Source organism: Chionomys nivalis, chromosome 3 (assembly GCF_950005125.1).
Source record: "Chionomys nivalis chromosome 3, mChiNiv1.1, whole genome shotgun sequence".
Taxonomy (NCBI): Eukaryota; Metazoa; Chordata; class Mammalia; order Rodentia; family Cricetidae; genus Chionomys; species Chionomys nivalis.
The window spans coordinates 116,491,895-116,508,332 of NC_080088.1; the positions used below are offsets into that span (position 1 = coordinate 116,491,895).

At 48.7% G+C, this 16,438-nt stretch overlaps 1 protein-coding gene across 2 annotated transcripts in view; it reads left to right on the forward strand.

The window, feature by feature from the left end:
- Nucleotides 1-16,438, forward strand: part of Ksr2 (kinase suppressor of ras 2) — a 351,718-nt gene that overhangs the window by 262,187 nt on the left and 73,093 nt on the right. Inside the window, exons 9-11 of one of the 2 annotated variants that reach the window (XM_057764873.1) lie at nt 2,493-2,611; nt 8,415-8,583; nt 16,157-16,198. In XM_057764873.1, coding sequence (XP_057620856.1) covers nt 2,493-2,611; nt 8,415-8,583; nt 16,157-16,198 — 330 coding nt within the window. Of the gene's footprint in view, nt 1-2,485; nt 2,612-8,414; nt 8,584-16,156; nt 16,199-16,438 lie in introns of both variants that reach the window. The other variant, XM_057764872.1, reaches the window with a different exon arrangement.

Consider the following 16,438-nt stretch of genomic DNA (forward strand, 5'->3'; position numbering starts at 1 on the left):
AGCAATTTCACCCCTGCAGAGACCTCTCCTGATGACATCGCTCCATCTTGTGAGAGCGAAGCCTGCTCCTCAGACGCTGGTCTGTGTAAATGGCCAGACGTTGCAGCCTAAAGAGCTCAGGCCGTGAGCTTCCAGCTGCCCTCCCTCTTTTCCTCTGGGGACAGATAATTAATAAGCATCTGTATTGTGGTTTTTACAATCTCTAATTTATGGTCCCATCCTGGCTCCCCCATCCTCCTTGTCATGTAGGCTATCCCAGACTAAATCACATGATGCGGACTTTCTTGCCCCCACCCCAAAATGAAAGTCAGATATTTTTCTTTATTTGGGAATTTCTCGGAAGCATCATGCTCTGCTCCCCTCCCCCACCCTGTCATCCTGCCTGTGGTGGCCATTCAAGTCTCTTTTCCCTTGAGTAGGCTTGCTTCCTCTTCTCTCTCTCTCCCTCTCTCATTCTTGCTCTCTTTAATTTTTTTAAATTAATTCCTTGAGAATCTCATGCAATGTATTTTGAACATATTCACCTCTCCCAACTTCCTCCATCACCACCGTCCATACCCTCCCATCCTTCCCCAACAAGGGTTGAGATTTTAGGGGAGCACTGGAGCTTACCCTGACCTAAGGCCAATCTACCAGGGGTCACATCGTTAAAGAAATGAAGCTTCTCCCTGGGCTTTCAAGGGCTGTCCTTCCCTTTTGGGCCTGATTGTGTTGTCTCTCTTCAATGCTTACTCAAGACTTGATCATGGCTCCCCTGGTTGCAGGCCACCCTCTCCCAGTAAAGCTCATTCCTGCAAGGTAACCCCCATGCCCGCCATTTCCTTTCCTAAGGCAATGCACCTGCACGCTGCTGTTCTGTGTAACTAAGTGTGTGTGACACGGATACTTCCTGCCTCTCCTCTCCACATCCCACACCTTAGTACCCCTCACACACATGGCTATTTTGAAACCTGAGTTCACACAGCTCCTGAGCCCCTCTGAGGTCAACTTCACAGGGGAATTCGCCTCCCACCAAATCCTGCTCCCTAGTGGGGGCTCTGGAGGCTAACTCCCCAGGAAGGTGAGACCTAGACCGCAGGGAGGCAAGCCTCCTTCCTAGCCTGGTGTTTACAGAGGGTCTCCCTCCTCTCACCTGCCTGCAAGGCTCCCTGGACTCCAGGGGGGCTTGTGCCTTACAAGTAAATCAAAGAGAAACTTTCCTGAAGAAGTCTACTGGCTTCCTGCATCCCCCCCCCCATCTCCCTGTTGTTGGGAAGTTGAAAATAGAGTCCGTTTCCATGGTAATGGCAGCTCAGGCTAAGCAGAGAAATTAAATCCCTGGGTCAGTGCAAAGCTTGAATTCCTCAACCCCCCACCCCCACCCCACACCTCCAACAAAAACACAAGTAACAAGGAAAGGTGGTAGGCAGGCAAATCTGAACTTGAGCGGCTCACTGGCATTGCACACTGTGTTCCCTGTGAGTGACAGAAATAACAAGAGGCAGGCTCTTCAGGAAGGAGCTCTTTCCCCACCAGGAAGCAGTCAGTTAGCATCTTGCTTGTGTATCCAGCTTTGGCTCTGGGATAATACCCAGGAGAGAGGCTGCAGGAGCTGAGCCGTTACTGCAGGGATCCGTAGTTATTTGGGACACACGCGGTCCAATGTGTGACAGTTTTCTTAGTCCCGACAAACTCCATACATAATAGAAGATATCCTAACGAACGGTTAGAGGCATAGGGACAGGTGTCCATCACGGCTTGTGTGCTAAGTGTAGGTCTCTTGTGTCACAGCTGAAGTTCAAGGCTGTAGTAAAAGGCAGTGTGTCACAGTGACAGTGTGGAAAAGCAAACAAAAAGATGGCAGCTCCCTATATCTGTTGTCAAAAACCATGTGTAAGGGAATAAATAATTCAAAAAAGAAATATTTGAAAAACTATGTATCAATGCTAGGGAGATGGCTCAGTTGGTAAATTGATCCCTGCCATGCAAGTATAAAGATCTGAGTTTAGATCCTCAGAAGTCATGTCAAAATACCAGGATGGCAGGACACTCCTGGGACCCCAGTGTCGGGGGTGGCAGCCTAGACAGGCTGATTCCTGAAGTTCGTTGGCCAGCTAGCCTAGTCCAACCTATGAGCTTCAGGTTGAGTGGCAGACCCCATCTCAAAAAAGAAGGGCAGAACGAGACCAAGGATAGACCTGCTGCCAACCTCAGGCCACCACAGCACACCCATGCATGCACCCACGTGATACATCTACACTGACAAGTGCATGTGTTAGTACACGCGCACACACGTGCACACACACACACACACACACATACTGCAGATAATACAGAAAGCGCAAAACCATACCACAGAGGGTCACCCAGAACATTTGTCATGGTGGTGCAAGGCTGTCGTTTCCAGCGTCGCCGGTATGTTCTAAATTGGGATGTGAGCTGGGTCTCCTGACATGACGAAAGTCGATGTGATTCTTAGACTCTCTTTGCTGTTTTTACCCCTACGGACCCAGCAAGGTTAGTGCGAACGGAGTCGGTCCCTTGTGACATCAACAACCCTGTCCGGAAGCCAGCAAGATACTCAGATCTACACATAAGCCAGACGCTCCCCAAAACCAACAAAATCAACAAGGTAAGGTGTGGCTTTTACGGGGTGAGCATTGGGGGGGGGCAGATAGCAGTGGCAGGGCCAGATGGCGGTGGGAAGGAGGAGGGGATTGAACGGGGCATGACACTCACACTCATGGTTCTGGGTGGTTCGTGTGCAGTCAAACTTTCAGGGCAGAGGGCAAGCATCCCGTGATCAGTTGAAGAGCTACTCAGGGCAGAATGCACAGTTTAGAGTTAGGCCCGTAGGAGTGAGAATGGATGCCTTGAGGGGACAGAGCCCTGGGATGGTAGGAAGCAACCAAAAAAGGTTTCTGTGCTCCTTCAACCCCTGGCTGCTCTGCCTGGGATGTCTTCCCCATCTGCCAGAGTAGCTATGCTCATGTGGTGGGCTTTCTAAACATCTGTTGAACTAAGAGATGATGATCTTCTGGCAGGGGCTTGGATGGATGGGTAGATGTCATTGGGGGCTCTGAGTAAGAGCGGATGGCAGCAGGCTGCCATCTATACATCTTCCTTTCTGGCATGATCACTCCATGTTGGCTTTGGTCTATTGATGGTCTGTGCTGAAATCATCCCAGGGACAATTCCAGCCCCACAGTACAAGCCAAGTTCTCATATGCCAAGAGGTGGTTTTCTCAGGCCCCACAAAGCCCCCGTGTATTATGTCGAAGACGGATAAAGCATGGTGCCGACTCAGACGTGGGGAGGGCACAGATCTGTGTGCAAATGGCAGAGGAGCATCTTGGTGACTGCTGACCTCCTCCTTGGCAAAGTGTGGCCTTACTTCTCTGCACTGTCTGTTGAGAAGACCCCTTTCCCCAATCACTCTCCCTCCGATAGCCAGAGTGGGTCTCGGTGAACTTGACTCACTAACTGGTTTTCTGGAAGCAAATCTAATTTGTTTTTACTTATATACGTATTTTCTTTAATTTTCATGAGTGTGTGGATATGCGGGTATGTGCTTGGTTTTGCGTATTTGTGGGCACGCGTGTGATAACTATGCATGTGGAGGTTCGAGGCTGATGTCAAGAGCTTCCTTGATGGCTCTTGTACCTTATTCCTGAAGAAGGACTTCTTAATCAAAAGCAGAACTTGATGATGGGGCTGCTATTGCAAGCCAGTTTGCTCTGGGGATTCCCCTGTCTCTGTCCTTTAAGGATGGGGTTCTAAGCAGACTTCACTACTAACTCAGCACTTACATGGGTTCTGGGGATCCAGACTCTGGTCCCCTTGCTCGCACAGCAAGCACTTGAACCCCTGAGTTATTCCCCTGCTGGTCATAAATTTGAGATCCTCCTGCCTCAGCCTCTTAGGTGCTGGGATTGCAGGTGTGTGCCATCACATCCAGTTCATCACATGGTTTAGAGCGGTGTCATTTGGCTCCATCCTTCGTGTCTGACCTCCCACGGTCCCTTCCAAAGCCCTGTCTGCTTCCGCTTTCCCTGCAGCTACTGGCCATCCATTTTTATTGCTAGTTCTTGGGGTCACTTTCTGGCTCCTTGTTATACCATCCTAGCATTTGAAAGAGCATGTGTTCTGGGGTCAGGGCAAACTGGCAGCCAGCCTTGTGGTCTGTGAAATCGTAGACAAGTGATTTAATCTCAAAGTTTTCCTCTATATAAAATGGACATGTTTCAGCTGTCTACTGCTTTACAGCAAAGCACCCCCAAATTAGCAGTATATAATAACCACACTTATATTGCACTTGTGGTCTTCAGGCTAGGGGCTAGGAATCAGGACAGAGCTCCATGGGGGAGTATGACGTTTTACCTATGTGTTACAATATCCAGAGACTCTTATCGGGGAAACCCCCATAACTGGTGGCTAGTCGCATCTAGATTAGGCCACATTCAGCCCACTGCTTGCTTTTGCGTGACTCAAACCGCGCCCACTCCATCCATTGCTACCTTTACATTGGGTGATAGCAAAGTGATGAGCCACAAGAAGGCTACGTGGCTGAAAAGCCTGAGATATTTACCGTCAAATGCTTTTACAGTTTTACAGACTTCTTTACTCTCCTGTCTGGTGCCTGGGTTGGGAGGAGTCAAAGTCAGTGCCTGGCAGAGAAGTCAGACAGGATGACTGCCTGCAGCCTCGGCTTCCCCCGATAGATCCACTCCACGGCATCTGTGCTTCTCTTCCATGATGGCTCATGGGACCACGGCAGTGTCGTTCCCACAGTTCTTTACTAAGGGGACAACTGCACGCAGGACTGGAAGTTAAGCAAGGGAGATGCCAGTTGTCACTGGGAAGGGGTTTGGGGTCCCTGCTTTATGAGGCTCCCAGTGCCTGTTAAGAACACCAGCTTTGGTAGAGATCTGTCCCTGAGGCAATGGCAGATAATCACCATTTGAAGATGCTTCGTGAAGTTCCTGGTGCCTAGCAGATATCCAGAGAACAAGAAGGAGCATTGTCTTTGATCTCGGAGCTTCGTGCAAAACGTCAAATCCGGGACCATTTATTTGGTTGCTTCTGGAAGCCTCAGGGCTGGTCTCAGTGGATAAGAACTTGGCTAGTGCGTGCAAGGTTCTGGCTTCCATGTGCGGCACTGCTGAGGAGAGAGGGAAAGAGGGAAGGAAGGCTGGACGGAACGAGGAGAGGCAGGACAGTGTCCTGCTCTTCCAGAAGTGACTGTGCATATCTTAGGACCCATCTTTCCCTCAGTGACATCATCAGGGGCCACGAGCTCAAAGCCACTCCAAGACCTTTCTGTCTGGCTTAGCCAGTGCTGGAGCCTCTTGATGTCAGATGGGACAAAAACATGGGTCAGATGGATGAGCCAGAGTGACACTGTTGTGCTTGTCTGCCAGCAGGGACACTCAGGAAGGGACAGAAATTGGCCTCGACCCAGACAGCAGTTTTGCCACGGAGGTGGACAGGCGCTCTCATCGGGCTGGGTTATGTTTTGCCTTATTCTCGTCTCACTGGCTTCATGCAGATTCTTGTCATCAGGCAAGATATGGTTTGGGGACAGATTTCTCAGCCAGTTTGCTCTGAACAGTTCCTGCTCTTATATTAGTCTGTCCTCCTCGTTTCCCCTGCCATCCAGGTTCATAGAGGCCCTGCTTCCTCACCTGACAGGTTGGCAGAAGGTGGATTTGGGGAGTCAGAAAGCTTGGGTTTGTAGCACAGTTCCTTAAGTTGCTGTGCTGTTGTGATCAGGCCGGTTCAAAGTGCATTTGTCTTACTCCTCCCCTCTGTGAAATGGTCAAGGTGATAGGAGGGGTGGTTGAGAGGATTGGATATGTCGTATATATAAAGGATTTGGTCCAGCACTAAGTGCTCAGGGATGAGAGAGCAGGGGCAGAAGGAAAGAGAGTAGAAGTGGGGAGGACCAGGGAGGAGGAGGAAAGAGAGTGAGAGGAGGGGGAAGAGGAGGGGGAGGAGGTGTGGGGAGAACAAAGTAATAGAATGAGAAGAGGAGGAGAGGGAGAAGGGAGGAGGAGGGAAAGGTAGAGGAAGAAGAAAAGGAGTAGAAAGATGAGGGAGAAATGGGAGTGAGAAAGGAATAAATGATGAGAAGGAGCTAGAGGAGAGAGAAGAGGAAGTGGTAAAAGAAAGAGGGAATGGAGGAGATGGAGAGGGGTGGGAGAGATAAAGACAGGATATGGAGAGACACCGGACAAGCAAAATCAATAGCATCTGCCAGCTCCTTCAGGGAGCAGCCTCCAGCCCTAGGCTCCTATGTCAGGGCATCCAAACAACCACCTGTGGTGGCAGCAGAGGCCATGGCTCTTCCAGTTGTGAGCAAAGACCGTGGCTCTTCCTGCTGTGAGCACAGGGTTGGAAGATCCTGCACGCTGCAGGTGCAAACAACAGAGCCCCACCCACCCAGCTCCACAAAGTGAGATGCTGTAAGAATAGCCAAGAAGCTAGAAGGCACCAGCAGGTCGCTGTCAAGGAACTCAGCTCTCTGGAAGTAGACCTGGAGGGTGGCCTTGAGTCAGGTGGGTCCCCTGACCCCAGTGACACCAGTTCTTTGCTTTTTAAGTTTCATTTTTTAATTGTGTGAGGGTGGGTATGTGCGCAGTAAGTGCAGGTACCCAAGGAAGCCAGAAGAGGGTGCTGGATTCCCTGGAGCTGGAGCTTCAACTGTTGTGAATCTTACGATGTAGGGCTAGGATTTGAACTGGGGTCCCCTGGAAGAGCAGTGTGCACACTTTACCACATCTCTCTAGCCCTAGACATTGTCATTGTAAAGATAATATGAAATGGCAAAGTAGCTAGAATAAGCAAAAATGTTTATATATTATATACATAATATATAAACAAAATGTAAACAATAAATTCTACCCAATTTCAAAACTGAGTAAATAGCTACAGAAATCAAAACCAAAAGGACATCCAGAGGGCAAGCAGACTCAGGAGAAGACAGTCACTATGAGCCAACACTACAAACCGTTGTCACATGCCTGTCACAATAAGAAATGACAGCACACTAAGTACTGGCTAGACCACAGAGGAAGTTGCTCACTGTGGAGTATGGATATAAAACAGTGCCACCACTCTAGAGAACCACGTATGTGCCCACAACCTCTTTATGAATACGTATAGTAGCTTTATCCTCCCCCCACACAGAGTAACCGTGACCAGGAAGAAACTTAGGTGTCCCTCACCAGACAATAACGGACTAATTGTGGTAAATCCGTGCAGTAGACTATAACTCAGCTCTGCTAAAGCCATCATTTTAGTAAAGCTGCCTTCTCGAGCTCTGAAGGAGGACCCATGCCTCTTTCAGCTTCCACTGGCTTCTGCAGCCCTGGACTGCTGGTGACATCACCCCAGTCTCTGCATCTATCTTCGTACGCTCTTCTTTTTATGCATCTCCCTTTTTCCTGCCTGTCAGGAGCATATTCATCCTCAGAGTCAGGACTCGGTCCCATCTTTGGCTTCGTTACATCTTCAATGGCCAACCCTTGTTCTAACTGGGATTGGATTCTAACCTTCTGGGTGACGTGTCTTGTGGAAGGTCACATTCAACCCACTGACCTGTTTGCTTAAGTTCATCCAAGAAGGGCGTTTGGCACGTGCCCTTAAGGACTCCATCTTTGCCCTTCCCTTGAAGCTGGTCTGAGAGCAAGACAGACGATGCAGGTCCCAGCTGCATGCCGGGGGAGATGCTGAAGGTTCACACCCACGCTCTCTGGAGCTGTCGGGCTGTTGATTCTTTAATAAACACTTGGGAGGAGACCTGTCAGAGCAGGGACAGTTCTCTGGGCACCTCGGCATGGGGCCCCTCCAGATCAAAGAGGCACAGAGGGCTTGGCTAGCACCTCTGCGGATGTCATTATACCACAGCAGCCTTTCCTGCCTGGCGTCGAAGCAGCAAACAGGACTGCGACTCCAGAAACTCCCCTCCACATAGGGGTGCAGCCCTTGTAAACTGGTTTGCTCAGGTGTTTTGTCTGTGTGCCTGTGCAGGGGTTGGCCTACACATGCACCTGTGGCGGTCACAGGTTGTCTGTGTGTGTGTGCAGGGGTTGGCCTATGCATGCACCTGTGGAGTTCACAGGTTGTCTGTGTGTGTGTGTGTGTGTGTGCGCGCGCGCGCGCGTGCGTGCGTGCGCGTGTTGACCTACGCATGCACCCATGGGGGTCACAGGTTGACCTCAAGTGTCTTCAAGTGACTTTGTATCTTATTTATTTATTGGACAGGGTCTCTCACTGAACTAGTCTAGGCTCTCAAAGACTCTAACAATTGCAGAAGGGGCAGCCATGGCTGAGGAAGCTGGCTTGGGGAGCCCCTTCCTGTCCAGCTCACCCCATCTGCTGTGTCTCTGCTCCCCCACCTGTCCCTGACCCCTGCCCTGTTTTTCTTTCCACAGGACCACATCCCTGTCCCTTACCAGCCAGACTCCAGCAGCAACCCCTCATCCACGACGTCCTCCACACCCTCCTCACCAGCACCCCCTCTCCCTCCCAGCGCCACGCCGCCTTCTCCCTTGCATCCTTCCCCACAGTGCACAAGACAGAAAAAGAACTTCAACCTGCCAGGTACCTCTATGCTGGGGAGACAGTGGATACCACAGGGAGGGGGGGGACGAGATGAGGGAGGGCATTGGGTCACTGCCAAAGTCAACCAGCATGGGACCAGTGATCAGAGAGAGTCAAGGAGGTGCTTACCATATACGGAGCCATTGTCCCGTAATAACCACATTTCCGCGTTAGAGGAAATGTGAAGTAAGACATCTACTTGACAAATGAGGAAACTGAGGCACAGGGACTCTTAGAAATGTGTCTTTTGTTTAGCAACAAAGCTGATGTCTTTACCTAGCTAAGTCACAAGTTAGAGCGGGCAGTTATCTGGTGAGAATAATTGGTTGAGATTGGTGGCAGTTGCTGCACTGAGGCTCCCATGGGCACACGCCTGAGCAGGGTCACTTCACAAGTCCCAGCCCAGGTGCCAGACATGGCTCAGAATGAACAGTGCTGATGTCCTGGATTTCCTGCCCCTACTGTGTGACCTGATTCTGTCACCTCGGTCTGCAGGAGAATGAACCACTTGTGAGACACTTTTAACTCCTCATCCTTCAAGTGGACCATACCTAAGAGTCTTGCTGCCTCCGCCAGTGCCCAACCAAGTCTATACATAGGTCTCAGGACGGCTGTGCCAGCCTGGTCCCCATCGTTATGCTTCCTGGGCATGGGTTGTCAAGGTGGCTCCGTGGGCGAAGACTCCCACTGTAGGAGCACAAGGACCTAAGTTCAGTTCCCAGAATTCATGTTTCTTTTGTTGTTGTTGTTTTGTTTTTAAAAAAGCCTGGTCTAGTGAAACATGTATAGAAACCCAGCATTGGGGAACTGAAGGCAGATGGGTCTTGTTGAGATCTACATAAAGTGACAAGTTCTATCTCATAAAATAAGGTAGATGGAACCTGAGGAATGACAACCTGAGGATGGCTTCTTGGCTTCCACATGCATGCATGCGCACACACACACAGTACTATTAGATTCACTTTCTGAGGAAGTTAGTTTGTCAGTTGAGATTTTAAATGGGATCAGCAACATCCCCTCTAGCAATTTCTGTTCAGACGCTCACACAAGGACACCAGGAGGCGTGTGTGTAAGGTGTGTGTAAGGGCATTAGTTACTGCAACAGTGAAGAACTGAAATTGTGTCACACGCTCATCAAGAGAAGGGCTGAACGCAGGGGACCAATGCTTTGCTGCCATTTGAAGGGACTCTGTACTCGGCAGAGATTCCCCAGAATACAAAGACACTCACCGTGGGTTTCAGGTGGGAGGAATAAGTGATTTGCAGAATAATTGGTGGATTATCCTTCTGCTTCTTGTGAACTATTTTCGTGGGTTTATGCGTGGCATGTACAAGATCTGTCAGAACTTCTTGACTGTTGGTAACGAGCAGACAGGTTTCACTGTCTTTCTTTGTGGCGCTGGGGACTGAACCTTGGGCCTTGTGTGTGAGGTGAGCATTGCATGACTGTGTCACACCCTTGCCCACATGTGTAGTTCATAAGGAAAACACAGAGTAGTTCCTTCCCGAGTGGTTGCCCCATTTGACACCACTAGTGCATAAACACTCGGGCATTTCCTTTTGAGACAAGCTCTCGCTGTCCCCCTGCCTCTCTGCCTCTGGGGTGCTAGGTGGGGGCTGCTAGTGTGTGCTTCACGCCTGGCTAGCAGAGGGCTCTTAGCTGCCCCACTTTTTGTCGTGTGTGGAATGGAGGAGTGGGTGTGAGTGATTGTGAATGACGGACTGTGATACTGAAGTGGACAACACAGCTTGGTGTCCCAGAACCCAAGCAGAAGCTCCCAGGGTGACAGGCTCCTGAAGAGGAGGAGTGGAGCTTGGAGTGTGGCTTGTGGCGATGTTGAGTTCTTAAGATCATGTAAACTAATGCTTGGATGTAGCTGTATCACTAGAATTGATTAGTCTAGAACATTCAGGGGTTTCCGAAAGGGGCTGTGAGGTTAACAGCCAACTTAACTCTCCTGGTGACCTCAGAGCACATGGGGATGCTAGCAAACCAAGTGTGACATGTGTTGACTGGGTGTTGGTGACATTTGGCCCACTGGACTGACCACTGTTTCCCATCCTTCCCGGAGCCTTCCTGTCCTGTGGAAAAACCCAGTGTAGGTCAGCGGGGAGTGGCTCTGAGCACAGATGGATCTGATTTCAGACCCCAGCTTTGGTTTGAGTGGCTTTGATGCCCCCATGGCAAGTGGCATGAAGGGACTTTTGGGTGGAACCTCCAGAAATCTTCTTTTCTTTGGAGCTATCCTAGCACACAACACAGAATATACACACACTCATGTACTTACATGCGTGCACACACACACACTCACATGTACATACATAGTCATGCACTTACACACATGCTCACACACATACACACATGCTCACACATATACACTCATGCACTTACATACATGCTCATATACACATACTCATGTACTTACACACATGCTCATACATAATACACTCATGCACTTACACGCATGCTCATATACACATACTCATGCACTTATACACATGCTCATATACACATACTCATGCACTTACACACATGCTCACACACATATACTCATGCGCTTACACACATGCTCACACATATACACATACTCATGCACTTACACACATGCTCACACATATACACATACTCATGCACTTACACACACGCACACACACATACACACATGCACTTACACACATGCTCATACATACATACACACATGCAATCTACTCCAGGAAACAAAAGATTCTGGTGTCTTAAAATTAAAAAAAAAAAAAAGAGTAGAGTCTGCCTTTGGTGGACACAGCAAGAGTTCTTTTTTTAGTTTCCTTTTTAGTTTCCTATGTATATACAATGGATGGTGGTATAGTCACCCATTCTGCTCTAGTATCCCCATCTTTTCCCTCTGAGTCATTTCTTCCCATCTTGTCCTGTAGTACTTACATCAGCCGAGAAAATGGCACCCCCTCCTCCAGCTAACACCCACAGGCAGCGGGTTCTCAAGAAAAGAGGGGCCTCATGGGCACCTGCTCTGTCTGTGGGGGAAAGTTGAGGTCCAGTCTTGTGCAAGTGTCCACTGCTGCTGTGTGTTCATGGTTGCCATGGCAACATCATAGCCGGATGGCAACATATCATCAAGCTCTTCTCCACCCTCTCTCTGGCTTTTTAGTGCTTTCTGCCCTTTCTTCTGTGTTGTTCTATGGTGTGTGTGTTATATGTGATGTATGTGTGGTGTATGTGAGTGTGGTGTTTGTGTACATGTGTGATGTATATAGGGTATGTGCGGTGTGTGTGTAATAGTATATATTGTGTGTGTGGTATATTTGTATGTGCACATGTGTGGTGTATGTGCATATGTGTGGTGTGTGTGCATGTGTTTGTGAGTATGTGGTATATGTTCATGTGTGTATGGTGTGTGTGCATGAGTGTGTAGCATATGTGCATGTGTGTGTGGTAAGTATGGTATGTGTGTAGTGTATATGCATAGGTACATGGAACATGGGTGTATGGTGTGTATGCACATGTGTATGTGTGTGTGTATACACATGGCACAGGTTATATGGATGTCCCACACTCGCCAGTGATTTATTGTCAACACATTGGCCAGATCTGAGTCTCTGTAGTAACCATAACGTCACCCTCTAAGGCCAGTAGGATTTCTAAGTTTCCACTTGGTCTCGGGCAATACCTCCTCTCTTCTGAACCCTGTGCCACTTTGCTATGTGATCATGGGGATTTATTTATTAGCTTGTTCACTGTCTATCCCTTCCAACCACACACCAACACCTTAAGAACAAGAAACCTGATTGAATACCAATACCTGTGGGATAGCACGATGTTCGTTGAATGCATAAAAGAATGGATTAATGCCTCAAATCCTGAACACTTCCCAGGACTCTAGTTTTCCTTCTTCAGATTGTCTTCTTGACCTTCAGAGGGCATCAAGGAATACCCATCGAGCATCTTCTATGTGCCAGACGCTTAACATAGGACCAGGAACACAGCCTGACATGGGTCTGTAGTATTAGAGTCTTACTGCCCTTGTGACAAATGACCCCAAACTTAACTGCTTTAAACAGCGCAAAGGCGTGGAATATTCCTGAGGTTAGAAGCCCAGAGCAGGTTTGACAGGGGAGAAAGCTCCCTGTGATCCCAGGTTGCCCCAGAGGATATGGCGAAGAAGCCGTTTTCTTGCTTTCCCCAGCTCCAGGGTTTATTTATAACTTCTTCATTATTCTACCTGGGCCTCTATCATCCCCTGTGTACGGGCTGCTAGAGCCATCCGAGAGGAAGGAGCCTCAGTCGAGGAAATGCCTTCTTGGGATCCAGCTGTAGGGCAATTAGTGATCAATGAGGGAGAGCCCAGCCCATGGGATGGAGCCATCCACCATGATAGAGGCTATTCCAGACCAGGAAACAGGCTAAGTCAAAAGCTTCCACTCTGAGTCTTCAATAAAAAGCAGTGATTTAGTCAATCCTCAACAAGTTCCCTGCCTATGTGTGTGGGAACTTGGGGCTCCTGTGGCTCTGGGATTTACTTTCTGTCTGGAAGGAGCTTGTTAATCAACTTCAGCCTCAAGGGGAGTGTTTCATTTGCACCCCCGACAAACAGTTTAGCACTTGAAGCTATCTGGCTGTCTCTTGGTTCTAAATCATTCTTGGCTGTTGGTTAACAGAGCCGGGAGTTCATTCTTCAGCACTTGCTAATACATTCATCCCACAGATCCAGGGTTCCTGGAGTTTCATGAATATCACAGTTCAAGGCTGCTCATGTTCTTGTATATCGGGGACCAGCCTCGACAAAAATATCTCTTGCCAGGGGAAGGACATGGTATAAGTAAAGAATACAGAGATGCATAAAAAATAATAAGAGAGAAACTGTAAAATAGTGCCGAGAGGGCATTCCAGTGATTACTGAAAATCACCCGCGGTTATACCCAATGTAACAGGAGGGGGATGGGGTGGAGAGAAGGTGACAAAAGATTTTATTAACATGATACAAAGGACAACTTAACACTCTGATGTACGAAGGCCACTTGTTGGTTCCTGGCTCCTCGGCCCTGAAATAATCACACAGAAACTGTATTAATTAAATCACTGCTTGGCCCATTAGCTCTAGCTTCTTATTGGCTAACAATTATATCTTAATTTAACCCATCTCCATTAATCTGTGTATCACCACATGGCTGTGGCTTACCAGGTAAAGTTCGGTCTGGCATCTGTCTCTGGCAGGAGCTGCATGGCTTCTCTTTGACGCCACCTCTTTTCTCCCAGCATTCAGTTTAGTTTTCCCTGCCTACCTAAGTTCTGCCCTATCAACAGGCCAAGGCAGTTTCTTTATTCACCAATGGTATTCACAGCACACAGAGGGGGCTCCCACATCACTCTGAGACACCAAATCATTAGCATTCTGTTGTCTAGGTAGTGAAGCTGCTATAGATCACATATCCGGAAGGCCACCTCTCCCCAGGTGACCTCATCCTCCCACAGGCTAAACCATCTCTAGGTGACGTGCAGCAGTGAGCGCTGGCTGAAAGCTGGATAAATAGTTCTCATGTATTGCTTAGGGACTCATCACCAGGAAAATGTATACACATGTGTGGAAGCTACATACGTATTCCACAAGTGTGGAGGGAAGGAAGAACCAAGGCCCAAGCTGTCCCAACTCAGGATCCACTGTACCCTTCTGTTGAGTGATGGTCTCAGAATCATCTCCCTGTGACTAGTATTGTCCACATTTTGTCTGTAGACACTGAGACATGGAATGGTTTGCTTGGATTTTACAAGGGACATAAACAGAGCAAATTCTCAATGCTACTAGGTCAGCTTCTGGACCCCAGGCTCAGACTTGGGTCTCCTCATAGGGAAGAGTTAAGGGACATTTAGAAGTTCTTATCTCTGAAAGCACTCAAGTTGCTTCTGGTACTAGATTCTGCAGCAGCTTGAATGTAACCCCATCTCTGCTAACCACTGTGCTTATTGCAAGGGTGGGAATATAAAGTGACCTACTCACATCCTGTGCACTGTACCGCAAAGGACCAGGCGACAAGTTAGAAACCTTGACCTTTGGTGCGTGGACCAGAGGTGGAGTAAGTTGTTGAGAGAATCTGCAAGTGAGGCTCAGGGATCATCTTTTGAATAATTATTCTTGTTAAACTTAGAGATTAATCCATGATTATGGCAAATGAGGAAAGGCCTTGCTCTCTGAAAGAGCAAAAGAGAAGGGAGAAAGATGTTCACATCCTAACCAACAAGCCTGCACCCGCTGTGACCAAAGGATTGTGGCAGCTGGGATTATAGTGCAGATTCTGAGGGGCACAGAGTGTCCTGGATTATGCCAAATTCATTTCCATAATGGGCAGGCAAGACGGCCAACAGGAAGTGATGACAGAACAAAACAGACTGAGGAGAATTGCTGGGGAGCCAAGAAGTACTAGATTGGACTCTCTGCTGACCATGCTTGCTTGAGAAGATAAACCACCTGCCCAAAGGGCTTAGATTGGAGTCTCTAGGAAGCCCAAACCATATGCCTTGTTCATGGCTCTTTAAGATTCATTTCACTGTTCCAGCCTCCAGACTGTAGAGCAATGGTTCTGAACCTTCCCAACGCTGTGAACATTTAGTTAGTTCTTCCTGTCATGGTCATCCCCTCAACCATACAATTATTTTGTTGCTACTTTCTAACTTTAATTTTGCTACTGCTATGAATTGTAGTGTAAATATCTGATATGCGGGGTATCTGATATGTGCCCCCAAAGGAGTTGCAACCCACAGGTAGCAACAGGAATCTCTGCTGTTAAGGGATCTGTCTCTGCTGAGGGATCTGTCTCTGCTATTAAGGGATCTGTCTCTGCTAAGGGATCTGTCTCCGCTGAGAGATCTGTCTCTGTTAAGGGATCTGTCTCTGCTGAAGGATCTGTCTCTGCTGTTAAGGGATCTGTCTCTGCTGTTAAGGGATCTGTCTCCGCTGAGGGATCTGTCTCTGCTGTTAAGGGATCTGTCTCCGCTGAGGGATCTGTCTCTGCTGTTAAGGGATTTGTCTCTGCTGAGGGATCTGTTTCTGCTGTTAAGGGATCTGTCTCTGCTGTTAAGGGATCTGTCGTCTCTGCTGAGGGATCTGTCATCTCTGCTGAGGGATCTATCCCTCCTGGGGGATCTGTTAGTGCTGTTGGGAGTTGGCTGTGTTTATTACCACTTTATTACAATGCAAAGAAAATAATTAGATGCAAAGTTTGATGCCAAAAGTTTGCCTTTAAGGTAAACTTTTTGATCTGTAAAGGCAAAGATGACTTTGGATTATGGCTTCCTGGTGATGATGGTGGTAGTTCTGGTGGTGGTGGTGGTGGTGGTGGTGGTGGTGGTGTGTATGTCACTGTGCCTCTGGGAGGGCGTGGCCTGATTTTAGGGAGTATGAGATGTCAAATAGTTGGGACTCACATCTTCCTACTCCCTTATAATCAGGGTGTCTGCTGCAGCATGGGCACTCTGAGGGTGGACAGAGAACAACTCTGCCCTGACAATGGGAATAGGGCCGGGTACCCGAAAAGACGGCACTTGGGCGGTACTCACATGCTGTTCTCTGTCTTTTGCAAGCTTCCCACTACTACAAATATAAGCAGCAGTTCATCTTCCCAGGTGAGTGTCCTGGGGACCGGCCCTCTGAGGAGCAGGGATTACTGGGGCTGGTGGAGAGAGGTCAAGAGCAGAGAGGAGACTAGTGGGGTCTCCACACTCCAGGATAACATCTGGACATGGAAGAGGAGAAGGTAAGGGGGGGAGATCCCAAGGGCACCAAGGACCCAAGGATATACCCAGCACGATGGAAGCCCAGAGGGTCAGCAAGTCAAAGGGACCTGAGCTGGACTGAGGTGTGAA